This window comes from Gymnoscopelus microlampas (genome assembly GCF_963454915.1).
Source record: "Gymnoscopelus microlampas genome assembly, chromosome: 6".
Taxonomy (NCBI): Eukaryota; Metazoa; Chordata; class Actinopteri; order Myctophiformes; family Myctophidae; genus Gymnoscopelus; species Gymnoscopelus microlampas.
This window is the reverse complement of record NC_139943.1, coordinates 28,448,845-28,476,684: the sequence shown is the minus strand read 5'-3', so window position 1 is coordinate 28,476,684 and position 27,840 is coordinate 28,448,845. Positions and strand designations below refer to the sequence as shown.

The following is a 27,840-nucleotide window of genomic DNA, read 5'->3' as shown; positions in this document are numbered from 1 at the left end:
AGTACTGCTTAAAGCACTAATATACTTAAGCACTCAAAGTACAACTAGCAACCTGTTTGATAAGAAAATCCTATACTTAGACTACACCAGATGAAAGTAATCAACAAATACAATAAAAACGATAAAAAAAACTGGACAAACATTGGCCAAATTGTCAAATAATATAAGAAAGAGGCCAACATTTGGAAAATAGACGATCTACAAGATCCGCTATTTTCACAATATTTATCTGTGGAACCGAGTCAAACTAAATGTTATGCCTCAACTCCTACAATTCAATGCTTGTCAGGGTGTGGGGTCCCCAATTCAGATTTGATTATTTTGAGGGGTCCCCAGTTCAAGTATTATTATTTTGGGGGTCCCCAGTTCAAATATGATTATTTGGGGGGGGTCCCCAGTTCAAATATGATTATTTGTGGGGGTCCCCAGTTCAAATACGATTCATTTGGGTGGTCACAGCGTGAAAAGGTTGAGAACCACTGGCCCAAAGGCTAAATGGACGTGGAAAATGTGTAATGAATGTGTAATTGTCCCAAAGCAGCCGCAGTGGGCAGTGTTTTATCATGCTCTCATTGGAATGGCATTTTTGGCATCTTTTCAACAATCATAATCAGTCCCGTTTCACACACAAATTATAGCTTTGATGAAGATAAATATTGAAAATTCGACAGCAAATATATTTGATTGGAGCACTACTAAGCACTTATTGGCTATTTTACTTTTACTCCCACAGCGAATGTTATTCTAAAGGTAGCAGCATCACTAAACGTGTCTCCGGGGTTTGTTTGTAAACCATCGACCAAAATAAACGTTCAAATGTCATTTAAACCGGAACGGTTTGAACTGTGATTGTGCCAACAGTGACTGCAAACAAAATCTGTCAAATCCGACCCATAATGGCCAATAATATTGAATAGACAGACAAGATAAGATTCGAAATAGATTGAATAGAATTGTAGGAAAGATTAGGGGCGGGGCTACAGCTTTGTTTTGGTTCCTGGGGGGGGGGGTGAATGACAAAGTATAATATACTCCGTAGTACGGTGTTGTCGCGGATAATGTTGCCATGTCCGCTTACTATAAGCGAATTTGGGCTTCTTTTTCTGTGAAGTTGCTTTTAAATATTTGGTATACCTGCAAAACTATAGTTGCGGGTTGCGGTTTTTTGTCTCCGCCAGGCCGAAAGGCATGGCCGAGACTATGTTTTTCACCCTGTCTGTCTGTCCTTCTGTCGGCTCCGTCCATCCGTGTGCGTGTCCTTCTGTCTGTGAGACCTGGTTGCTTATTTTTCTCGCTCAATCTGGCAACGCTGGTCGCGGTCCAAAGAGAGCTTCAGGAGCTGCGCCTGCCCCCCGACCAATGGGATGAGAGAGAGGGTGCCTGCGCCGACCAATAGGATGAGATAACGGGTAGCGGACGTGTGAATACAAACTTCTCCCTCCCAGCGAATTGCGTTGTGTGAAAAGCTGTGTGTTCCTACCCTGTTAATTCATTCGATGCCATTGAGCGACCCTGCTTACATCCAGCAGCACCCACCCGTGATCCAGCATCTCTCAATAGAAACCAACCGCATTTTCACTCAATAAAACCATCAGACTCGTTGTTTTCGCCTTCGATCAGTTACAATCGCTGTCGAAGAAATCATTTCCAACCCTACAAAACCGAAACAAAGAAAAAAAAAAATCCAAATTGCCATTTGCGAGCATCTGATTTGTTTTTTTTACTGATTAGATCATGAAAACTAAATTCATCAATGGGGTTTCCTCCTCCCCATCCATGTCCCTGGGTCTCCTGGTGACCGAGAACGCTCTGGAAGTCCAACCCGACACTGCAGATCATGATGACTGCAAGGACATCATCCGTCCCGACCAGCCAGACCTGGAGACCAAGCACAAGGCTTATTTATGGTGCAAGGAGTTTCTTCACGGGGCATGGAAAACGCTGTCTGAGGACGAGTTTTCAATCACCATTATAAGGTAATAATATCTATATATTGTTATCCCTGAAGTTGCATTCCATCTAAGACAAATTGCTTGGCCTACCAGATTCATATTGTGCATGAACCAATGCAGGTTAATGGATGATAATTGTAACGTCATTTAATGACATTACAGTTATCATCCAATTTTATTTATAGGCTTTGAATCTCTATGTTGTATGTCTACATAGAGATTATAAGCCTATAAATAAAATTGTCTGAATTATGTCAGCCTATAAATAATATTTTCGGAATTATGTCATTTAAACAAATGGCAGATTTAGGTCTGGCATGTGGAGTTGAGCCTATTGTAAATAATCGATCTCACAAGATGAGCTTTTTTTTTTTTTTTTTACCAGAACTGAGATAGAATTTTAGAGGTGTGGCAAGTGTTTTAGGCTATACTCATGAATAAAATGAATGGACTTTTTAAAATCGTACTGATAAGACGCATTCGACTGGATAAATTATGGTTTTGTAAATCTACCATCCCATTCATCAATCATAATACCCCACCTGGTTAAGTTAAATGATCTTTCATCTCCTCCCTAATGCTGCCTGTATATCCTGACATTTTGGTTGTTCTTCCCTGATTCTCTCCCTCCACCAGGGGTGGTCTGAGCAACAAACTCTTCCTCTGTGCTCTCCCTGACAACGTGAACAATGTTGAAGATGAACCAAGGAATGTCCTACTTCGCCTTTATGGGGCTATATTACAGGTGTGTAATGTGTATAAAATATGTCACCAGGCCTTTTCTCCCCTTCGAACTAGCTATTTTCAAGACAATGGACTGTGTCTTCATACACATGATAATCAATACTAAACCAAATGTTTTGCCATCTAACGAGTAAGTTGCTTGCCATCATGCCATGACTTTAGCCAACTTGTTTTTATCAGTTGTTTGTTCACAGAGAAAACATTACTGGCATGGAGCATAAACAGCCAACAACCAACAACAAATATTCTGTAGCTAGAACAAAAGATTGTATTGATCCCACATATCTGTAGCCATTATATTGTATTGAGTCATTGAACTGAGGTGAAAGTTCACTTATGTCAACTTATTATTTACCTGCTTGGGTCTCTTACCACAGAAAGTGATGTGACGGTTCCACCGCTATAGGTTTTTGTGTGTAAATGTGTATGCTGGGTGCAGGTGTGCGTGTGTAGATCATTTGATTATGTGTGTGTATGCCTGTGTGTGTGTGTGTGTGTGTGTGTGTGTGTGTGTGCGCGCGTGTGTGTGCGTGTGCCATTGTTGAGTGCGGTGATGTACCCCCATGGCTGTACATGCATGTGTTCTTTGCCGTAGGCATCCCAAAGGAGCGTGCCTTGAGCACTCTTGTTCCCAGGTGAACCCACCAAACAAACACGGTACAGTATGAGATCGCTGAAATCTCAGCCTACTTTAACCGCTTAAACCCCTCTATTCTTAGTGAAACGGACTTGAGTTGCAACTGTACTTTAGGATCTTTTATAACTCTATACCAAATCTCTTTGCCAAAAATAGCCGATCTACAAGTTCACAACGTGTCGTACTCGCAGCGTGACACGTTGTGAGCTTGTACATTTACTATTTTTGGCGAATGTTCCCCCCCCTCCCCCTAGAATAGGGATGCTGGGGTTCAAGTGGTTAAAGGCGTGACAAACATACTGTATAATAGCATAACCCAGCCGTCCTGCTGGGAAGATACAGTATGGAGGGAAAATCACTACAACACCTCTCCTGTTTGCCTTTTCCTTTTATGAAAAAAAAACAAGGCCTAAGCTTTGATTCCTGAAAGGCAAGTCGTCAGCCAAATATTCCGACCATGTGGACATAAGTCTGTGTAAGACTGCAGCGTTTCAGCTCACTAAGCTGAGAGCGCCAGGACAGCAATAACAAAATGCGTGTTCTGCTTTTGAAAGATAACGCTGTGTTGTTGCTTCACATGGGGGTCACTAAGTGTGAAGACAATGTACTTATTTTTGCAGGCCGGCCGCGCTCAATATAGCTAACTTGCTGTGATAGAGGCAATTTTATCTCACTACATGACGTGGCGTTGCGTTACAGAGGTCATGGGCCTCGCTAACAGGTACATTCTGAACTATTCTTAATGTAACCACATCACTGAGAAGATAATTCAGTCACTATCAGTGGCGGTGGGAGCAGAGTCGTCTCAAAAATATTAGACTAATCAATTCTAATCGGTCGATGGCTAGAATTATGCAATGTTATGTAGTGTAGTTAGAGGCATTGTTTACAGTACATGTTGTCTGTTTACCCTAACATTAGGTCATAAATAAAGAAACCCCCCAAAGCACCAAAACAAAGACATGAATTTTTACTTTCTGTTATTCTTAGCCTTGCCTTATAGCTTTCTTGGAATACAAATTTGTAATTTGCAACCACAAATTGTCATGTAAATGAAACCCTATTAACCCCAGATCTGATGGTGTTCTACATTAAGTATTAACTGAAGTCAGTATAACTGCTAATGCCCGTGTATGAGTAGTTACCTTTTATTGCTAGGGATGTCTGAAAGAGACCGATGGCACTGTGTCCTTCACCAAGGTAACTGTGGCCATTTCTTTCAAGCCTGCACAGCGTCACAGGAATTATTGATGTCTCATCAAAAAGCTAATATCATTAAGGAACATAGAGATGCTATTATTAAAGGGAATCTGTTCTCAATTACTAACGATTAAACAAACAGCAAACACAGTAAAGACTGTTTCCCGGCAATGAAGTTATGTGACGTGCTATTTAGATTAGAACAATAGAACCACTAAATAAAACATACAGTGTTCCACCTGCTAACATGGATTAGGCCTACCCATTTTAGCTGCTAGAGAATGCAGGCCAGCAGCATTGTTAGTGAGGCGCTCAGTATAAAAACCTTAATTCCACATTATCTCACCGATGCAGTTTGAAATAGTTTTGGCCCACAGACCAGTGGTCTAATGGCTAAATTATTTAATTACTTTCATTACTTCATTATACCACTGCGTTTATATAATGTATCATGTTTTGCAGTTGAAAATCAGTTATTTTCAGCGAGCAACAATACCACGAGATCGCTTGTTGACGGCCTATGCCCCAGAAGGGGTAGTAGGCGTGAGTAAGTAAGTAACAATACAACAAAGTATAAATAAGGCATATGCCACTGAGGATGTAAAACATTTTATTGTTTCTCCTCAGACCTAGCTTTTATCCATATCATTTTCTTCACTTTATCTCTCATATCTCTGTCTGGCAGCTACATCCAGTCCTCTGTACTGTTATGTTCTAACGGCTTTTGTGGGGGTTCATACTGTACTGTAATGCACGGTTAGGCTTTTACAGTACATCATTTTCAGAGATTTGCATTTACTCATGGATAGTTCTTTCCTGTTTCTTTTGTTGATAGATGTCCTGTAATAAAGGAGATTCCCGACAGTCAAACAAAGAAAATCACTTCAAAGTAAGTAACCACTGGTGCAACGATGTGTTTCTCTGCCCAGCGTGTCACCAGTTTCACCCAGCTGTTTCTATTAACCTAGCATGAACCGTCTCACGTGTCAGGCCCCTCAATGTTCTTTCTTTTTTGTCCTTGGGAATTCACATGTTGCTCATGTTGAATGTTAATCCTTCTCTCTGTCCATATGGGTATGATTATTGGGCAAATATGGTCGCTGTTGGGCAGAAACTTTGAGCTTGTAGATCTGCTAATTTCTGAATTTCTTTTGCCTATTTCTAAAACTCTCGCTTATAATGATAAGCCCAAAATAGGGATGCCAAGTTAAAAGTGGTTTTGTCTGTCTGTGGGTTTTATAAATATTTAACCAATTAAAAGTATTAACAAGAGCTTGTGACTAAATAATAACTATTGGATCCACTCTGGAACACAGGCGCTTCTTTCCATTTCCTGACAACAGCTTTGGACCAACAACGATGATATCTTTGTCTCGACCCATATGGGTATAGGATTATGTAGAAGAAGGAAGGCACTGGAGCATCAGGTCATCTCATGACCTGATGAAGATGTATTGACATTGAAACGTTGTCACATTATTTGCCTGCACCCTATATAATTCTTCTACTCATACCAGTCCCGCTCCTGAGATGCACCGGACCAGCCTGAATTTGGCTTGAGGCGTGGTGTTTTGTTTTTCGGGTATAGGATTATCGTCTGTATGGTCTTTCCAAGTTAATGAACTCCTCAGTAAATGTTTGTTTGGAAAAATCTGTGGAATGTTGATAATCCCTACAGTTCTAGTCCCACAGTTCACTTTTCAAGCTCTGGTACAAGTCATTATGTAATAAAAATGGCATATGTAAATACTGTAGTCATTTAGTAATTCAGGTGAGCTAGCTTATTCAGCTATTCAGCAGTACGTAAGTGTTCATAATTGAATCAATTGGTGTAATTGAACCTACTGTAAATAAACGGTCCAGCATGAGAACGTTTATTCAGTTGGCACGTTGGCGCAGTCGGTAGTGCTGTCGCCTCACAGCTAGAAGACTTGGGTTCGATTCCCGCTGGGGATGCTCTCCTCCGCGTCATCAGTGCCCATACCCTAGGTGGGACTGGCGAAAGGGCCTTTCTGTTTGAAGTTTGCATGTTCACCCCTTGTTCCCTAGGGTAGGTACCCTCACAAAAACATGCAGTAGTCCTGGTCTCTATACTGCCTCCCCCTGGTCAGCCGGGACGCCTGATGGAGGGGAAAGGAACTGGGTTGTTCATGCATGAGCTCAGTTCGGGGCTCTCCCCAGGCTGGCACAGAGAGAGTAGCGCCCTGGACTACAGCTAGGCAATTGGCACTGGGTGAAAAATAAATCGTGGGAAGAAAGTCTCATTCACCTACTCTCAAATTTGTGTGTGGAGTGTATCGAAAAAACATGATTTTAAAAATGTATATCTTTGTCTCGTATTTTGATCGTCAGAGCTTTGGTCACTGCTGTTGAGTACAGTCTCAGTAAAATCCAGCATGTTAATTACATTCTGAGAGTGTAAAAATGGACCCATTAATTACGGGTCCACTTTTACACTCAGGGTTTAATTAACACACTACGTTTTTACTGTACAGCTGAGGCATTGCTCAGCCAAGAGTCCAGTGACCTGGAAAGCCCTTTATCCTTCCTGTCCTGTCACCATGACCTCCAACCGTCACGCATGACTCACTATCCCTCATCATGTGATCGAGGTGAGGTCATCACTCATCATGTGATCGAGGTGAGGTCAACTTTCCTCCCTTGCATCTAACCCTTACAGACCAGGGGTTCCCAAACCTTTTCCGCTCGAGACCCAAAAGACAAATATGGTATCTCCCCTGGACCCAAATGTACAAAAATACATGAACTAATCACTTTACTTAAGCCCTATTTAAACTGAAAATATTTATTTAGAATTTTGTAGAAAGGTTGTCAGAATGTCTCCTCGTCCTCCTTCTTCCATATCATTGTCTGGGTCAGTGAAAAGCTTATTAGGATCTAATCTGGGAATTTAAAGTCAGTCTGACCATCTGCTGTCTGCTCACTGACACCATAGTTCTATTTAAAGATTATTTTAATGAGCTGTCATTGATTTATTTGAATATTACAGTAGAGAGAAGTGAGGTGGACATTGCAGTTATGTGGATGGAGGTTTTAATCCTAAAAGGGTACCCAATGTGGGTCAGTTTTTACACTCAGAGTTACATGGACACTGGGATTTGACTGTGTATAAGATTTCTCCAGGTGTTCTTTTTGTAACAAATATTAGCATTTGTTCACATGCTACATATGGCACCGGTTCATAGAGCGTTATACACTGTACAATAGGTTTTAGTCCTTGGTACAAGTTTTCTGTTGACGGAGGAGTGTAACAAAAGTATCACCTCTGTTAGGTTCAGATGTGTCAGAAATCCTTGAATGTGACCAGCCTGATGTTGGCTAGACCTCATGGATTTACTGAATAGATAAGTTTCAAGGTTAGCTCAGTTCACAGTCTACCAGCTGCACCATTCCAAGGTCAGTACCCAAATCCATTCAAAAAATCTGGGGAGTAATGATGGTCTGAGACTAATACAGATAACAGATTTGTGTTATGGGATATGTTTTGAATCCAGATCCTCACCCCCCAGGGAGGTTGTTATTTAAGTAGATTCTTCGATTCTTATTCTAGAAGTGAAACCTCAAATAGAAGCCTAAGGTCCAACAGAGGAAGCTTCTGTTTCCTGTAAATAGCTTAAACGGAAGGAAGCATGTTGTAGAAATGTTGAAATTCCTCTGGGTTGTGTGTTTTGGTGGAACAGAACGGCAACAAAAAATTGATCATTAACCTTTAAATAGGTAGAAGACTTGCCGGAGAAAGTGAGCCAACTCAAAGAGACCGCCAAACAGTCCCTATCATTTAAAACAGGCCACAGGAAATGAAATTGATTGTGTTATCACAAAGGCAATAATGGGGTAAATTACGTCACACCCATAGGACACTGTCACAGCTTAGATATAGTAGCTTTAGACATTAAGGCCTTAAGGGCGATCTCTAGTTGTCATATAACTGACTCATATCGTTACTTCGTTAGATCTAATGCCTAAAAGAAAAGTCTAGGTTGAAAGATTTTTTCAGCATGGGACCAAGGGAGAATTAACTGGTGTTTTTTTTTCTTGCACAATCAAAGAACTGTTGATAAGTTTATTGTCCCAATGAAAATAAAACTATTGAACCTAATAAAGTAATGTTGGTAGTATATAGCCCTGTAGTTAAAATTCTCGCTATACATGAAAGCACAGTCAACATTGTTATCATTGCCAACATTGTTATCATTGCCATAGCCCTGTAGTCTGACAGTAGGTTAATGCCACCATACTATTACAGTATTACAGTAGTGTAGGTCACCTGGAATGCTCGGTAGCCTGACATCACACTAGACTACTACAACGTGTGTCAACGCGATTCATTTACGGTAACAGAGATCCTCTACCAACAGAATCACCGACACAGTAATTGGGATGATCCTATATCACTAACTGGATCTCTGGTATTTAGGTTAGGAAATGACACCAACATTCTGAATCTAAGTGTCAACAGCACATACTGGCCGTTTGTGTCAGGGTAAACACCGTAACAGACCCAATGACTGACTGTCATGCTTGATTTATACTTACGACGCACGACGGTCTAACGTGCCGAAAATAGCCGATCGAAATGTAACTTCGGCTTTAGACGAGTGACGCAAGTGTAAATTACAGACTCTGGCAGCATGTCTGTCAAGCTGATCATTGTAGGAACACAGTGGAATACAGGGAGGGGATTGGGGTCTGCCTGTGGTCAGCACTCTACTGGTACGGCATTGCGTAACATGGGTGAGGTGTCAGGACGCTCACAGTCCAAACACGTAGCAGGTACACTACAGTACATGGTCAAAAAGATGACCAGTCATCTGTTAAGAGTGCAAAGTGTAAACTTTACACTGTGAGCATCCGATGATTCACCATGTACCTGAGTGCAGCAAAGATTGAACCTTTCATGTTAGAATTGAAATGATCCCCGTGTGTGTGTGTGTGTGTGTGTGTGTGTGTGTGTGTGTGTGTGTGTGTGTGAATAAATGGATATTATTATGAACATATCCCTGTATAATATTTAATAGTGTCTTTAATTGCATAATATTAAGTATATAAATATATAGTGCATTATATTAGTGGTTCTCAAAATGGGATCCGGGGATAGGGGGTTCCCAGATAATTTTCTGATAGTTAGGAACCAATTGGACCCTTACAGGACTGTAACTCAGATATTCTCAGAGTTATGGGGATAAAACGTTTGAGAACCACTGGATTATATTATAGATAGGAAAGTGTGTGGCGCTGAGTCTCTGTTGGCTGTGTGTATTCCGGTGTGGTCTTCAGAAACCTGCTTCTAACACATGCTTCCAAATAACGTGTAGCATCTACTGCCACACATCAACCACTATTGTTTCCATTGCACTCATTTCCTGCAGTGAGTGCATTCCTTGGCTCTCAGCCAGAGAGCCCAGCATTCAAACCCTGAACACAGTCTCAACAATTGTTAATTATATGCATATACAGCACACTATATATAAGTCACTGTAACACAGTGATTTAGACAATGTATTGCTATTCCCACAACAATTTAGTGGAGGAGAGGTAACTTCAGGACACATTAAAATGCAAAGTGATTGCTGGCTAGCATAGTCAAACACAGAAATGTATGCATTTCCATATCCCAGCAATGATGAGCTGGAATTTGTGGTTTTACTGGCCAAGATCTTACATTTAAACCAAGTGATGGTCCATCAAATAACTTGAAAGAACATGGTTAAGCTTCTGTAATAGACCAAACAGAAGAACCAGGTCACCTGGAATGCTCGGTAGCCTGACATCACACTAGACTACTACAACGTGTGTGAACATGATTCATTTACTGTAACAGAGGTCCCCCTACCAACAGAATCACCAACTCAGTAATTGGGAGGATCCTATATCACTCACTGGATCTCCGGTATTTAGATTAAGACATGACACCAACATTCTGAATGTAAGTGTCATCGGCACATGCTGACATTCAAGCCCCGAACACAGTATCAACAATTGTTAATTATATGCATAACATATACAGCACATAAGTCACCGTAACATGATGATTTAGAAATGTATTGCGATTTCCACAACAATTTAGTGAGTTCACTTCAGGACACATTAAAATGCAAAGTAATTGCTGGCTACCATAGTCAAACACAGAAATGTATGCATTTCCATATGCACCGATTAATCAGCTGAACATCGGTAATGGCTGATTCTCCCCCTTGTTGACTGCCATCGGTGTATATCAGTCTATGTATCGCTTTTGGCTTGTATTATAATCCCTCCTGTACATTTCAATTTCAACGGTACCTGTAAGTAAGCCTGTTACTGTGCTCTAGCAGTGATTCTCAAACATTTTCATGTCAAGGACCCCTATTGATATATTTTGGAAAATATTCCTTCTTGAAAATAGCTGATCTACAAGCTCCCGACCTTGTAGATCACCCATTTTCTAATAATGAAATACAATATAGTATTTAAACTGTTCCTCATTTTGCTGGGGACCTCCGGAAATCCCCCCCAGGGACACCCGCGGGACCCCACTTGAGAACCAGTGCTAGAAAAGGGTCCAGCACCTGCTGATTGCTGAACTCCTTGGCCTTAATGATTCCAAACCGCTCTGCTCGTAACGACCTCCATCGTATTTGGTATTGAGCCCAGACCTCTGTCTTTCCAGTAGAATAGAATGGAATCAAAGCAGCATGGGATCTGGTACACAGCCTGAGTAAACTCCCTCTCAGGCTCCAGGGGCACATGTTTATCTGTTGGTGGGAGGTTTAATTCTCCTCAGTAACACTGGCCAGAGCTCTGTGTGTGTGTGTGTGTGTGTGTGTGTGTGTGTGTGTGTGTGTGTGTGTGTGTGTGTGTGTGTGTGTGTGTGTGTGTGTGTGTGTGTGTGTGTGTGTGTGTGTGTGTGTGTGTGTGTGTGTGTGTGTGTGTGTGTGTGTGTGTGTGTGTGTGTGTGTGTGTCTGTGTTGTATTGTGTCTCTAACTCACACACACGCACATGCGCGTGTACGTTCCTCCTGAAGTGAAAGGCCAGGCTGTCCCCTCTGCCTCAGCAGCTACAGTGATGACTGGCGGATTCACTGGGCCAACGAACACAATCCATGTGTTGTCCTCTCCACAGTGTACCAAGCTATAACCCTAACTACAACACCTCTCATTCCTACACCATCACCAGCTTCCTTCTGTTCTCTTCAGACTTCCACTGAGGCTTCATGTGGTTCAGTGATTCCCAACCTCGCTGTGAGGGTATAGAGTACTTCTATAGTATTTTTTGTATGGAAATTCCCATCTTAGATCGCATCACATAAGAACTGCGTTCCAAAAATAAAGACGTCAGACTTCGGTGCTCTATTGCGAGTTGGCCCCCAGATAATTGATTTGAATGACAATATAACATTGATGCGAAAAAAAATTATGTTAAAAAAAATTACATGGTTTTCAAGTGGGCCCTGATCCAGAAAAGGTTGGGAACCGCTGATGTTTTTGACAGGAGAATGGCATCTTCCATGGCTCTTCTTAACCAGCCCAGGTTCGACGTCTGATGTCAGACATCAACTGTTTCATTCCTTTCATCTAATTTCTCACGCTGTTCTCATTGCACTGATGGGTGTTGGTGATGGACAATAGTTGTACATATTGTACTGTCTGTTGCATTTATTTGTAACGTTTTGCTGCTTTTTGTTTTTATGTAATTCCAGGGGGCAGAGGCCATGGTCCTGGAGAGTGTGATGTTTGCCATTTTAGCAGAGAGAGAGTTGGGACCCAAACTCTATGGCATTTTCCCTCCGGGTCGACTAGAGCAGTATGTCCCTGTAAGTCAGCATCATTTGTGTGTGTGTGTGTGTGTGTGTGTGTGTGTGTGTGTGTGTGTGTGTGTGTGTGTGTGTGTGTGTGTGTGGCACCACCTCCATGTCTTACACGGTATGTGGTTATGTTGGTGTTCTGTTCAATGATGTATGATTGATGAGAGAATTAATAAACCATAAAACATCTGCTCTCCAGCCACTAGACAGTAAACTGTTACGCAATGAATTTTCCACTCGGCTGACAAGGACATTATCTACACTATTGCCCTTATCCTGTGACCAAACCACAGGAAACGCTCTGGTTCTTTGGATTAAACCAGATCAAATCAGTTTTAACCAGTGCTGGACAAAGTACCCAACTCCAGTACTTGAGTCAAAATATAGATACTGTTGGTCAAATATTACTCGACTTCAAGTGAAAGTTGAGTTAAAATTAGCTAATTTGAGTTCTATTTAGATTTTATATATATATATAAAGTAGACATGTTTTCTACAGAAATCATTGGTTGTGTGTAAATGAGGAGCCTCAGTCTAGAGACAATAGTAGACATTTCTGAGAGGATTAACCACATGAACCCGAGCGCCACTATGTCATGATCGGCAAATATTCGGGGGAAATAGAAGATCTAAACGCGCCATCCCTTGTTGTGAGCATGTAAAGCAGCAATTTTTGGCAAAAACATTTGATGTGTAAAGGACCAATTATAGACCCTTGGAGGGCCCCGGTCAACAAAATATAGGGTCGCTTTTTATCTGATTTGCATGTGATAGTATACACATGAATGATTCATTTGCAGCTGTCTCATTCTGTACACGGTATCATCAGTTGCTGAATGAATAAAATCATATGTTCTATTAAAACTACAGAGCCGTAAACTGGACACCTGTGAGCTCAGCGACCCTAGCATCTCAGCTGAGGTTGCAGAGAAGATGGCAAAGTTCCATGGCATGAGGATGCCCTTCAACAAGGAGCCCAAATGGCTGTTTGGAACCATGGACAAGTAAGTCATTTACAGCAGTTAACAGAGGAGATTGTGTGCACATCTTGTACCTGTATTTAGGCCAGGTGCTGGACATCAAGGCAAGAATCAAGGAGAAGAAGGTAAAACATCCACACACTGGTTTAAAGCTCCCAAAGCGTGTTTTATTTAATGCCGCAACGTTTCGACCTTATAGGTCTTCATCAGGCAAATATCATATCATATTTGCCTGATGAAGACCTACAGTATAAGGTCGAAACGTTGTGCCATTAAATAAAATTATGTTTTGGGAGCTTTAAACCAGTGTGCGGATGTTTATACTTTCACAAATAAAATAGAAACAATGAGTTAAAATAAATAATCTAATAGCTCATAATGCATCGTGATGTGAACGCTGAGAGCTTGTAGATCAGGTATTTTTGGTATCTGTGACACTTTTTGACAATCTTTGTGTATAATGACATGGCCAAAATAAGGATGCCAGGTTTAAAGTGGTTAAGCACAGGGAATATAAACAATTTATCTTCATTTGGAACCCTCCGATGATAAACCGTGGCCTATTTATAAATTAATACACAATGCTAAAAGAGTGCTTCAGTTTGTAGTCCTAAAGCCCACATGTGAGTTTACAAAGGGTTCCCTCACCATTGTTCTAATGCTTTTGTTCCCATAGGGTTTTGAATTCATGCAGAAAATGTATTTAATTTATCCAAAACCGAATGCAAAACTTCCATTGGAAATATCCAATGGAAATATCCAATGGGTATCTATGGCGGAGATAATGTTGGCCTTCTAAAATACGTCATCCCTGTAACACTTTCACATTGTGGGAAAATCTGTGTCGGAACTGCCGGTTTATAAATTCACCACTAGTCAGTGCAGTGATGGAGTCATATTACTAACCGTCATCCTGTCCTGCAGGATGACAGATGATAGCCAGTGGAATTCTTGAGCTGACTGAGTGTTGCTTATTTAAGACGTACTGTATGATAACAGATCTCCACGTTGATAAGCAAGTTTAATGGACCACATTCAAGACATGACAGAGTGTCAAAGAGGAGCATGGTGATGGGGGATTACCCCACCATCATTCATTTTTAGGTTTACTTTGTGTTAAAGTTGCACTATGTAACTTTTTGTGGGGATGTTATTTTGTCCAATCTCTTTGGTAGAGTATGTTAAATACAATATAACGTATACAATTGGTAGTGGTTGTATTTGGTCCCCCTGCTCTTCCATTGAGACATTTTAGATCCTGTGTCGGCTTTGACATAACTGGTTGATAAGTGGTACTGCCTAAAGGTCAAAATTCAATTTCTTCCCTGAGCAAGCAGGCAGGCTATATTAGCTCAGTGGTAAAAACTTCATCACTTGCACAGGATACCCACGTTCAAATCTGGGGTAGGACAGGAAAGTCAAAGATTGTGTGATGCTTAGGATTGTTTGCATTGTGCAATGTCCCCACAACAGTTAACGGAAAAGTACCCTGTCCTACCACTAACATAGCCTAAAGGCTAAGCAACAAACAGTGTCGTGCATCTGCGTCTGTTTGCAAAACTTATGTTTGTTCATGGTTACAGTGAGTCAGTCACCTGTTCACATGGCTGAGATGTTGATTGGGTGGTTTTGTAGAGGTGAACCAGGACAAGACACCAGGCTGTTCCTCCCACTGTTATATCTCAGCTCGCATCATAAAACTATTCCAGTTGCCAGGAAATGTTAGCATTTAACATTTTATTAGGACTTACCTGCTAGTGATTACAGTCAAAGAACATGGTGGTAGACCACCACTCTCACCACATCCCCGCAGGAGAGAAACGTACACATCCAGCCTCCAGTTGTCCCTTCATTTAGACATACAAGGAAGCAGAGCCAGGATAACTCATCTGCATACTGTAGCAGGGAAATGAAATACTGACGGTTGTGGGGGAGGGTAGTGGTCAGTGCAGGCTGAGTGGAGTGGTGCTTCAAGTGTCCCACAGATTGTCACAATCTTGCCCACAACTACGTACTGTAGGATATGAAGCTTTTATAGTCTACTGTACCGTACCCCCAGCCGTAGCCAATACATCATTCACCTGTTACTTTAAGCATTTTACCAGACTGCCTAAAAGAATACAGACTGCCTAAAAGAATTAGCAAGTGATTCCATAGTGGCATGTGGAGTAGAGACACTTTGTGAATGTTTAGCAGCCTTTCTCTGATGGCTGGTACTATTTTCCCACCCAAAACCACAACCCACATGTCTCAATGATCATTGTTGATTATTACCTGGACGAGGGATATGTTTTAGCCCTGTCCTGATTATCTGTCAGCAAGATATATCCCCGTATTTACAAATTGCACGAAACTGATGAAAGTTTCGTCATGGGGTAAAGAAGAACTGATTAACTGTTATCACCGATTGGTAAAGGATGTGTGGTAGTGTGTGTGGCTTCTCATATTAAAAAAAAAGCATTTATCTTCCAAAACAGATTCATACATAATTAATTAAACCACACCAAACCCATGCTTGGACTTAACCTACTGACAGAGCCTAACCTTAACTAAACTTAATTAATTGAACCACACCAAACCCTTGCCTAAACATAGTTAAACTTAAGTAATGGGGGTGGCAGTGGGCTTGGCATCTCACATGTACTGTAACTTTGTATGTCTATCAGCAGACATAAGAGGCAAACCCAACATTATTAGACCAATGAAACAAAATGAGAGCTGGAGTGTTCATTTCTGGCCACTGAACAACTATTGTGCTGGTAAAATATATGCCATGTGGAAATGGCATATCTTGACAATTGCTGAGTTCCCCTAGTTTAGTTTTTAAGTACAAATTAGCCAAGGGGCTCAGGTTGATAAACATGTTTATCTTATCTTAATGATATGCATTCCTGAGGGGAGATCCCCTGTTGAGTGAAAGTAATTGCTGACTTTTTCAGCTTTCTCTCTGAGGTCGTTTCTGTTCAACTGATAAAACGGAAACAACCTTCTGTTTTAACATGCACACATGTAAATCATATTTGTCATGACCTTTTGAGCGGTGATACTTCCAGATGACGTGTCATGACCTGATGGGACTGAGTCACATAACATATAACATACTCAGAGTTCTGAATGCCTCTATTGTTGCCTGTGACTTCGTCTTGGTGAAGACATCATTGTCCCACATTGTGTCTCAGGGATAGTTGAAGGTTTTAAATACTGTGAGCTTACCAGGGACAGCAGGCTATGCCAGTAGCATATTTCTATTTGTATTTTTTTACTTTATGATGATGATGATAATAATAATGATGACTGTTATTATAACACAAATTATTATTGTACAATTAATATCGATAATGATCATCTGAATGTATGACTTTCCTTTGACATAAGCCACTTTCAGACATGCACTGTATTATGGAAGTTTTCCAGGGTTCAAAAGGAGGGGCTGTATGTATAAACGCAACATTCCGGATCAGTAGGATCGGACAATGGACATGCAACAGATTTTATGCGGGCAGGACCCTTGACTTAGGTCTGGGTAATGTCCGATTTGGCTCAAACCGCTCTAAGTGTGAATGGAGTGGATGCGGTGGTTGTCGAGTGAAATTCCATTCAGCGTGTGGACGTGGACCTGAGGTGTTAGGAGCGAGGGAGAACTGAAAATCAGTTCAATCATTCTGCTTTTTATTAGCGTTAGAGTTGGAATATTCACCGATCGAACATAAACGTTTCTTTACTACTGCAGTAGCCTAATTGTAGACGACGAGCAGGGAGACCAATGTTCTCTGAAAAATATTGCATTTGTTCCTCGCATCTCCCTCAGGCTGTGCCTGTGTTAAATTTACGTGGGAGTAGCTAGCGTAATGTGTGCGTCTACAACCCAGACCCCGCCCTCACCTTATCAAAAAGAGTATTTTCCTTAATGTGTGAACGAACGCATCTGATACGGACATTCTCCTGTTGCATGCTACATGTGTGAACGACCTAGACTGGCATGGCCAGAGTAATATCACTGCGTAGATATTAGTCTGGAATCTCTGTGTGGAACCTGCATTTCCAAGGGGCGAATTGAAAAAATGCCCTTGGTGATAAACTTGGACCATATTTGTATACTGGGCCCTGATTGGTGCCCCACAACTTCGGGGGCAGGAAATCCAATCACAACCGAACGGGGCCAGACCAAGTCTGCCGAGGGCTTTGCACTGGCAAATTCGTCTGGTTTCCACGCTATGAACGACCAACAACGGAAAATGTCCTAACACTGACTCCCCCGGACATTTCCAGTTTTCATATGTGAAAGTGGCTATAGAGATCAGACTCATCAAATCTTCCCTCCAGTTTTTTTTGTTGTAGCTGTGCAGGAGGTTCTTAAAGAGTTGTAACTGTGTGACTATTCCCCGCTCCCCAGGTACCTGAACCAAGTCACGAGGCTGGTCTTCACTCGGGAGTCACACCTACGTCGTTTCAACCGCCTGCTCAGCTATAATCTGCCCCATGAGATGGATATGCTCAAGTAAGAGGAGAGCCCATATATACAGAAGAAAGCAAACACAAAGTCATTGTCCCTCACATGACACAAACACAGAGTCGACATAACATGTGGAGAAGAATTATTCATTATACTATATTGTTATTATGGTTGCTTATATTTAACCTTTATATTTTACCATCACTTATAGTACTTATATAATACATTTTGATATTTGGTAGCTTGTAAGAGCCCACATGTCTCCACTCTCCACTAGGCCTGACGGCTATTGTTTTGATACAGCCAATCTTGTTATGGTTCAGCTTGTCCTTGAAGCAGCTACAGTATAACTACAGTATGGTCTGATCCCTGTGCGCCCTGGCAGAACTACCATACCACTGACCTGAGTGTTTTTCTCCCCATGATATCATGCCCATGATCATTCTGACCTCTGAAAGTGGATTATTCATAATAATAATGTCCTTCCCAGCTAAGGGCATTTTGTATTGCGTGTCAAATAATCTTGTCTTTCTGCTGCCAGAGACAAATATAAACATGTCAAAACACTGAGTTGTAATTGTAATCCATGTGCACACAGGTGTCTCTTGGAGTCCACCCATTCACCTGTAGTCTTCTGCCACAACGACTGTCAAGAAGGTATGTGTTTATGGGTTTATGGGCAGTGGTTCTCAAAGTGGGGTCCGGGCACCCTCAGGGGTCCTTGGGGGGGGGTCCCAGTGGGTCCCCAGCTAAATGTGTTAATACAGCATCGAAATCAGTTTAACCGCTTTAATCCTATATATCGGCTATTAAAAAATAGCAGATCATGTTTTTTTTTATGTATTTGAAATATTTTAACAATACAAATCTTGTATGGGGTCCCTGGCACAAAATATTTTCAGATGGGCGGGGGTCCGTGGCCAAATACATTTAATTTGGGGGTCCTTGACTTGAAAAAGTTTGGGTAACACTGGGTTAAGGCAAGTAATTCCGGGATTTTTATAGTCTTCGTTGCATGCTTAAGATGAGAAACGCTACTGATGTAAACGTTTCTTTTTTCAAGTATTGAATTGAATAAACAATAAAGTCACCTGCTCATGGTTTTAGGCAACATCTTGCTGCTGAACAGACGACAGGGCTCAGACAAACAGAAGCTGATGCTCATTGACTTTGAATACAGCAGCTACAATTACAGGTAAGTTAGCAAGAGGCATACACAGTTGCTGCAACATGCTGTATTAAAGTCTATGTAAAACCAGACCATAACAACTGAAAAGCATAATTCTCTCTTCACATTGTCGCATCGCAACGTTTTGTGAGCTTGTAGATCGGCTATTTACGCTACTTTCACGCGACACTGTCAAATGACAAAGTATAACATTTAATATACTGTTGTAGAGATACAGTACAAGTTTCTGCCCAACAGCAACGATATCTAAAATGAAACTAGTGCTAAATGTACAAAATGTATTTCCTCTGCCTTTCAAGGAACTCCAAGAATGCCCATGAAAACAAAGTTAACAGTTTTAACAGATTCCTTGGTCTGGCCAATGTAAGTGAACTAGAGGTTCCGTCTAGTAGCCTGGCCCGCACATCGGAGACAGAGACAGCAGTGCTTGTTGACGTTCATTGCAACATGGGTGTTTGTGTCAACACGCAAATCGAAAGCGAAACCTGACTGCAACATGCAAACCGAAAGCGAATCGAGACCTAACTTGTTGGAGACCCAGACAGACAAACAGCTTGGAGACACAAACAACCACGCATGCACGCGACTCTCCTGTAGCTCGCGAAACCTAACTTGTTGGAGACCCAGACACACAAACATAACAACAAACAGAACAACAAACAAAACGCAGAAAACCACGCATGCGCGCGACTCTCTATTGTTTATTAGGATGACTACAGCTCATCCCCCCTCTGTGAGGCTAGCACAAGGCAGTCACCAGGACTGAGGACTTTATATAGCTGCACTAAACGTGTTCTAACACAGTTGTCCTCACTGGAATTCTTATACTTAGAGCTGTGCTCTTGCACAGAGGTTGTACATACTAGAGCCTGACCGATGCCATGTCCCGATCCAGATTTTGGAGAGTCTTAACCCAACTGTTATGCACAATCTATGTAATGCGCTTTGGATAAAATCGCTATATAAATGCACCATTTACCATTTCTTCAAAAGATTGTCGCATATAACAACATGCCCCAATTAGGGACACCAGGTTGAAAGTGGTTAGAATTCGGAACACATCAGCTGCATGATCGCCGTTATTGTTAAAAAAAGTCAAATAATGGTCGATATGTCATCCCGACCGTTCTATCAGTCTGGCTCTGGCTCTAGTACAGTGCATGTACTCTGAATAGGCTCTAGTCTAGTATACTGTGCTGCGTCACCCTCTTTCCATCTCTTCTCCTCGTCTCCTCATCTGCCCTTCTCAGCAGAGTGCACCATTGGACGACAGCCAGTTCCCATTTAATGCTACCTCTGCAGTCAGAGAGAGGGGGGGGTTGAGCCTAATAGTAAATGAGAGGGAGAGAGAAAGAGAGTAAATCCAGAGTGAGACGGTAAGAAAGCAAGGGGGAGACGGGAGATGAAAGGCACAGAGCCAGCTTCTGGCAGCCTTTCATCCATATTTCACAACCACTCCCCTCTGATGAGACGTGCACTGAGTCTTCATGTGACCGTCGTGTGGAAGGGCACTGAGACTGTATAGGACATGGACAGGTCTTATCAATCCCCTCCAGTCTGCTGATGTTGTCTGGGCTTTGTACACGGACCAGACAGTGTTTTATTAAGTACAGTCTTCTGGGTTCTTTGTACTCGCTGGAAGATTACAGGGTTGGTGTGTGTGTGTGTGTGTGTGTGTGTGTGTGTGTGTGTGTGTGTACTCAGGAATTCCTGACTGGCTCAGTTATGGGAAATAGCATAGTGCAGACTGGCCTTGGTTCCCAGTTCAGGCGCCAAATCAGCTCTCTCTGCCAGAGCATTCTCTCTCTCTCTCTCACATGCACACACAAACTCCCCCATCCCCCCATCCTTCTTCTCAGCCTCAGTCCATTCGCGCGGCCCCTTTAAACTCCTACACGTGTGTTAGCACATGTTCCCATGTACACATCATGACATCATGTAGCACCACCCACACACACACACACACACACACAGACAGTGTGACCACAGCCATATGAGACAGGCATATTGATATGTACGTACAGCATACACGTTCACATTCTCTCATGCTCTCTCATTAAGTGACAGTATACAGAGGATGAATGATGTGAAAACAAGCCCAGTTTGGTCCAATTCAGCCCCACCTGCTGTGCTGTCACCTGGTCTAGTTCGGTCCGGTCCGGTTCGTCCAGTTGCATCTCCCAGGCAACAGGTCTGGCAGGTGTGGGAGGATTTGTACTGGAAAGGTTTCCCAGCTGAAGGGGCTCTGATGACATGATTATACTGTAGTGCCTCAACGTCCATGCACACACACTCACAGACACTCTGTAAAGGGCATTATAAAAAGTACAACAGCATGTATTTCAATATTCACTCATAATGCTTTTCACAGAAATCGCCTCCATACATCTCTTTATAGCTTTCAGACTCACTATATAGCATGCATACAAAATTTGCCCACTAAACAGAATCTATTCGATGTAGTAGGTACCCTCATGCCTTTTTACTACAGTTCTACACACGGCTATAGTTCACAAAATATACCCATTTTATTTGTTTGCTATTTTTAAGATTATGCCTTACATGTTGGATTATGTGATTTCTATTAGACTCTTGTCAGTATTGCAAACAATGCTCCGGTATCACTTGTGTGTCCTTGCATAAATGAAAGGCTTTAATTGATTTGATTGATGACACTCATGCAGTTTACATGCAAGTACACGTGCAAGCTCCTGCAGAGAGAGAGAGAGAGAGAGAGAGAGAATTGTGTCTTGTGTCTGGTTGCCATGGCAGCCTGTGGTATGCTTTGTAGATACCCTTTACTTGAGGACACAGAGGGGTGGTAGGCAGCTATGCAAACAAGACACTTACTTGATTTTCTTGTGATAACGACTTAATTTTGTTTTCTTGTGATCACAAGAAAAGGATCGAGTTATCTCGAGAAACAATGTCTCGTTTTCTCAAGATAACTAGATAATTGTATCGATCACAAGATAACAAGATTTTAATACACCACAGAGTCAAGTCAGACGAGGCAAGCATACGTATTTAACTGGTCCACAGATGTCAAAATAAAGTTGTCGGTGTCAGATATGTTGGATGTTTGAAAAATTAGGGGGGAAACACTAAAATTGAGGTTTGTGTCATCCAAATTTTACACTACATATGTGTGCATATCTTTGATATACAACTTGTTGTGAGTTCATTCTTACCTAATACTTGATTGTACACTTTGCACTTGCGTATGTACAGTAGGCAGGTAGCTACGGTACAGTATGTATGTAGATATGATTGTGTATGTCTTGTTCTTTCATGTAAGGATATACAATATCTGTCTTGATAATCTTATCATCATGGTTCCCCTTTATGTCACTTATGAAACAGCCCTGGAACATTCTGCTCCGACAGACAGAGCTGATGTGATTGTTGCTGCTCCCTTCGCTTGGTTGGAATTTATCCACTAATATCATCCAAATATCTCTCACTCTCTCTCACTCTCTCTCTCTTGTCTGTCTATCTGCCTGTTTACCTTTCCTACTTTGCAGGGGATTTGACATTGGCAACCATTTCTGTGAATGGATGTATGACTACACCTATGACAAGTTCCCCTTCTTCAAAGTGAACACCCAGAACTACCCTTCAAAGGCTCAACAGGTCTGTATGGAGCAAAAGTCACCATCTTATATATTATCATTCTGCATTATTATTCTTTATTCATCTAGCAAAGAACCCAGAATGACCTTGTGGTTTCTACCTACAGATGCATTTCATTGATAATTACCTGAGGGAGACAGATGGGAGCTTTGACAACCTGAGTGAGGAAGACCAGATGAAGCTGAAGGAAGAGTTTTACATTGAGGTCAACAGGTGAGCTCAACTGTATACTAAAGTAATGCAATGATGCCATGTGATTCATTGATGCTATGTGATAGATAATACAATTGCAAAATTGACATGCTTGGCTGTGATACAATATATAATATTGCTTATGATATATGCAGTATATTTGATAAACCACAATATGACATGATACAATACATTATGACAACACAATATGACACGATACAATACGAAACAATATGACATGACATAATAATATGATCTCAAAACTGCTACCAACACATGCTGTACTCTGGTTCTGAACGTTGGGTCTAGAGATCGGCAGGGGTCCTTGATGGGCTTCCAGGGGGTCCACTGCTAAATAATTGATAGTTAGGAACCAGAACCACTGCAATATATGACTATAAATGCTATAGTGTTGCTGTGACATCCCAATCTGTAAAATCTGTGTGTTTGTGTGTGTGTAGGTTCTCTTTGGCATCCCACTTCTTTTGGGGTTTGTGGTCCATCATCCAAGCCAGGATCTCCACCATTGAATTTGGATACATGGTGGGTCTCGGAGCTTTTTGTATATTTGCCGTTCATAGATTTCCGTGATTAGTTTATTGCCGTGATTAGTTTATTGGGGGCATAGAAAGCTATAGAAAAGCATTTGGACTGTGAACGGGAGATGCTCATTCTTGTTATTAACTTGATTGTTTTTATATGGCTTATAAAAGCATTTGCTGTATTTTATTTATGCAAATGTTTTACATATATTTACACAAATATTTTAATGTATTTTAGGAGTATGCTCTGGCCAGGTTTGATGCCTACTTTCAGCAGAAGAAAGTCTGGGGCATCTAATGGAGGAAGATGCAGTTCACGATTGACAACGCATTGAGCCTCTCAGCAAGATGAAGAGATATAGATTGAAGTGCTTTTAGCCAATCAGAGTCCACATCCATGCTTCACTGAGACTCTCCGCCTCAGGAGAATTTGCTGGCTACTATTGGTGTCGCATGGACCAAAGCCAAACTTTGGCCGTCTGGTTAGATGCTGAACTACTTCCCATAATACATTGTTACTTGAAGATTAAAGTACGCAACTCCCAGAGGGCCAAAAATCATCATCTTATGCTAACCCCCATTATTGGCCAGAACTGCTCTATGCCTCTGCGTTGTTGAGACCATATCACTAACATCGGAGATTAGTTATTCCATCTTGAGTGGGTGTCCGTTATCGGCAGATTCCCATTTTAAAATGTTAACATTGCATCAATGTAACTATATATTATTCTCATATGGAAATGTGAAAGAACTGAAAAACGAACCTTTCTTGGCAATAGCCTAGCTTACAGAAGCATCTTGCTGCTATCCGTAGTTTCATATGAAATATAGTTCTGTCAAGGTGCCCTTAACCTGGACCCACTTTTGAAAAGCTGACTCATTGGCTGGCTGTCACTGAATCAGGTGCAAACATGACTCCAACAGGTTGGATCAGTGTGTGCATTTTGTCATTAGAAACGTAAGTTCAAACTCAAGTTATTCATTTGAGTTTGCTGTGGTTGTTTCTATTTCAAATAGTTTCAAGTATTTGAACAATTTGGTGTGCTTTAAAAAACATCTTTTTTCCTAACAAATTGAAATGTCAACTGGTCCGTTACCCCATGCCACATAATTGCTCCTCCAAACTGACCAGCTACTCCAGCTACTTTATGTTCTTGTTCTTATTAGCTGTGATCTCCCTTAAACAACCTGTTTTACCAGAGATGTCCTCAACTCTGCTGTGAATATTCTGTGACCCGAGAGGGTTATTGACAAGCATGTGCTGACAGATATTCTGTGACCTGAATTGGTTTAGAAAAAGACATGTGTTGACAGGCAACAAGGCATTGTTGTTGTGTCTCTAACATGATCAGTAGTCATCAGTGTCACATCAGTATGGAACACAGAGGAACCCCATTACTCTGGCTAAGCAATCTGATCATCCAACTAAAACTATACGTCCCACCTGTGCTTTTTCTCTTTTGATAGATCAAGCATATCTAAAGTTGGTTAACCAACTTCATAGCTTTTTTTCCCTCCCTCATACAAGGCAATGTTAACCATTGCATGTAAACCCTAATACTATGAAAGCTGTTCCTTGCTGTGACAATGGAGTTTTTTGCTGATGCCAATGATACAGTATTTCGTACATGTGTGGTCTATGAAGCTGCCTTATCGTTATATCAATAATCCACAAGAAAGCAAACGCAAACCATAGCGCTCAACTGTATTATCACTGTGACAGATTGGGAGCATTACTTATTGAAATGGCAAGACACTTGACTTGTAAAGGAGGGCATTCAGCATATGCACTCTGTTTCAGACATACTTTCACTCACAGTTTACTGCTCTGACTTGAGGCTCTCTCCTATGTAATGGACTGCAGTGAGCAATAGAGAGGCATTAACTATGGATATTTGTGTTAACATGGAGAAGGGCACTGTGTCTTACCAACTCTCAGCTGACCCAAAGACGTTTGAGACTAGCTCAGTTCATTCACACAGAAGACATTCTGTAATGCTGACTGTTATGTAAAACTCCTGCACCAAGCCACAGAATGACAATTCATCGATTGATAGACAGGCAAATATGGTCTGTTGTTTTAAAGGGATTTTCTTTTGAATTTTTGTCATTTTTTGAGCAAAAGTAAACTGGTAGATGATTGGATTGGTAGTACCTCTGGTACCGATTGGATTCAAACATAAATTCTACGAATTATAAGCCTTTTAAGCTATATACTATATGGCCATTTGGCCACAAATGGCCATATTGTCGCTGTCAGGCAGAAACCAGCTAACTACATTTTTCAACTTTTTTTTATAAGGGTTATTGAACACCCTTTATGTCTGTGTGTGGGTTTTACAAATATTGAACCAATCAAAAGTATTTAAAAAGCGCTTCTGATTAAACTTCCTAACCACATTGGATCCTCAAACTGTCAAACCAGCGAACTCCAACTTGTGGAGTTAGGTGGTTTGTCCCCCATTGATTAGAATGACGAAGTCAGACGGAAAAACCCTATCTCCGCATAAATAGTCAAAAACCTCCTAACTCCACTTGAGCTGTATTTGGGTAAAGTGATGATAATATAAGGACATATTCTAGTGTCTGACAATGTAGAAAGTCATCGTACCGACTTTGATGAGGCAGTATTGTCGTTTATTTATTTTTTATTTCCTGAAAAGTTAATATTTTGGACATAGCTGGTTTCTGCCCGACAGCAGAGATATCCTATCACACAATACCAGTTACATTTGTGTCATGTTTTACACATTCATTCTTCAACTGTATGGCCTATGGTTTACAATCAAGCAGTGTTGCACATGGGACAGTGATTGACTTGCACAAAGGTTATATTGTGCTTACCGTATGGGTATGTCTTCTGCTACAGTATTTTATGCCTAACGTACATTAAGATGATACTGGAGTACTAATACTATGGTAATACATTGCATACAGCCGTGACGCATTGTTATAATGGTGTATTAGGCATTATAACTTATGGAAGGTTTAGTTAACATCATCGACAGTTGGCAGGAAAGGCTCCAAAACTTGCCTTCAACTGCAAAATGTGCTAAACGGCTTTAGTCGTTTAGTGTACGGCAGGCATGACCTTTTACCTCTTGTTAATCAAATGGGTTCTAGGTTCTACAGTGTTATCAAGGTGAACGAAATTTGGAGAACTGTGAAATTGAACCAGATCACTACGCTTATGTCTGGGTGTTTGAATGTTTATTGTGGCACCTTTTGTTCTGAGAACTGGAAAAACTATGTAGAGTACTTGACAATTTTCATGTTTATAGTTTTAGAGTCATTGTTTTCAAATAATTACCAGAACTGTGATTATTTGAGATATTTTATATACATGTGTATTTTTATTGCACATTTCATTATTATATTCCATGTAGTATATTTTGTTGTAGACATTTTTGATTTTGTTTTGATATGACAATAGGGATGCATCTATGTTTGTATTATCTGTATTGGCACTGGATATTGGGCTCAAATCTGACTTAAAATAGGGTATTGAGCATTTCCACAAACAAATGGATCAGATTGTTACTCAGTCCTTGGAACTGGTACATTCCATTCAAGATAATACTGACTTGCCTAGCACCGTTTGGCAGCCATTGGTTTTGTCTTACCATGGTGATGGCACTTTTCTCAAAGGCAAGAAAAGCCTATTGTGTTCTTAGCTGTGATGTATTGCTTGACAAAAATAATGTACTTTCAACATTAAAAGTTTTAAAAAAGGTTTCAGTTGAAAATACGTTATTTTGTGCTGCCGAAGCATGAATGAGACTTTCACAGTATTAATGACAGGCATATATTTTCTTCATCGGCCTCCTAGAATGTGTATTTTTCTTGAGATGTTCTCTGTCATTTGTTGAAATCAACCTTTTTATTATTTTGTGAGTTCTACATAAATAATGGACATGTGTGACTTTATAACTGCTGTACATTCCATAACCCATGTATATTTGTGTATATACTGTATGCCACTTATTGTTGTTTAAGCTCCTTTAGCATGTAGGATTCAACTTGAGACCAAAAGAACTGCAATCTTAATAAGTTATCCTAATGGAGAATAAACAGAAGCTCTTGCCTCTGTCCAGGCATTGATGCTAGCTAAATTAAAAAAAAAGAGGTGCAGCAAATAACATGTACCCTAATCATTCTAAATATTTCTGATAACATGTACAGTACATTATTTTGTCTTTATTGTTGGTATTGGAGGTCCTATAATCAATACTGTGAATAGGACCCAACACTCATGATGTGATTTAGAATGATAACCATTGCTATCTATGCAGCTTACTGTATGCACATTTACTATGAATATAAAATATAAACGACTTACTGTACAACTACATCCTTTATGTAACGAAAATGGTAAAGGAGAAAGTGCTTTGCAGGTGCATTGTGCCACTATATACAATGAAAGACTAACTGTAAATATGTTTTTCTGCTTTGCACAAATAAAGTACAAACAAAAAATGGCTGGTTTGGGCTCACATGTACTTTCTAAATAATC

At 40.9% G+C, this 27,840-nt stretch overlaps 1 protein-coding gene across 1 annotated transcript; it reads left to right on the top strand.

The window, feature by feature from the left end:
• Positions 1-1,471: 1,471 nt before the first annotated feature.
• Positions 1,472-27,774, top strand: chka (choline kinase alpha). Its single transcript, XM_084059319.1, has 12 exons — positions 1,472-1,976; positions 2,589-2,697; positions 5,369-5,422; positions 12,234-12,347; positions 13,209-13,342; positions 17,712-17,816; positions 18,370-18,428; positions 18,879-18,966; positions 22,485-22,593; positions 22,700-22,806; positions 23,247-23,328; positions 23,566-27,774. The coding sequence occupies exons 1-12, from the start codon at positions 1,735-1,737 to the stop codon at positions 23,623-23,625; spliced, it is 1,263 nt and encodes a 420-aa protein (XP_083915445.1). The 5' UTR covers positions 1,472-1,734; the 3' UTR covers positions 23,626-27,774.
• Positions 27,775-27,840: the final 66 nt, after the last annotated feature.

What these genes read in the sequence shown, in the direction of transcription:
- chka (XM_084059319.1), top strand. Translation starts at nt 1,735, where the DNA reads ATGAAAACTAAATTCATCAATGGGGTTTCCTCCTCCCCATCCATGTCC. An exon ending in TTTTACATTGAGGTCAACAG is followed by an intron (nt 22,807 to 23,246) that starts GTGAGCTCAACT and finishes GTGTGTGTGTAG; the next exon opens with GTTCTCTTTGGCATCCCACT. An exon ending in CCATTGAATTTGGATACATG is followed by an intron (nt 23,329 to 23,565) that starts GTGGGTCTCGGA and finishes AATGTATTTTAG; the next exon opens with GAGTATGCTCTGGCCAGGTT.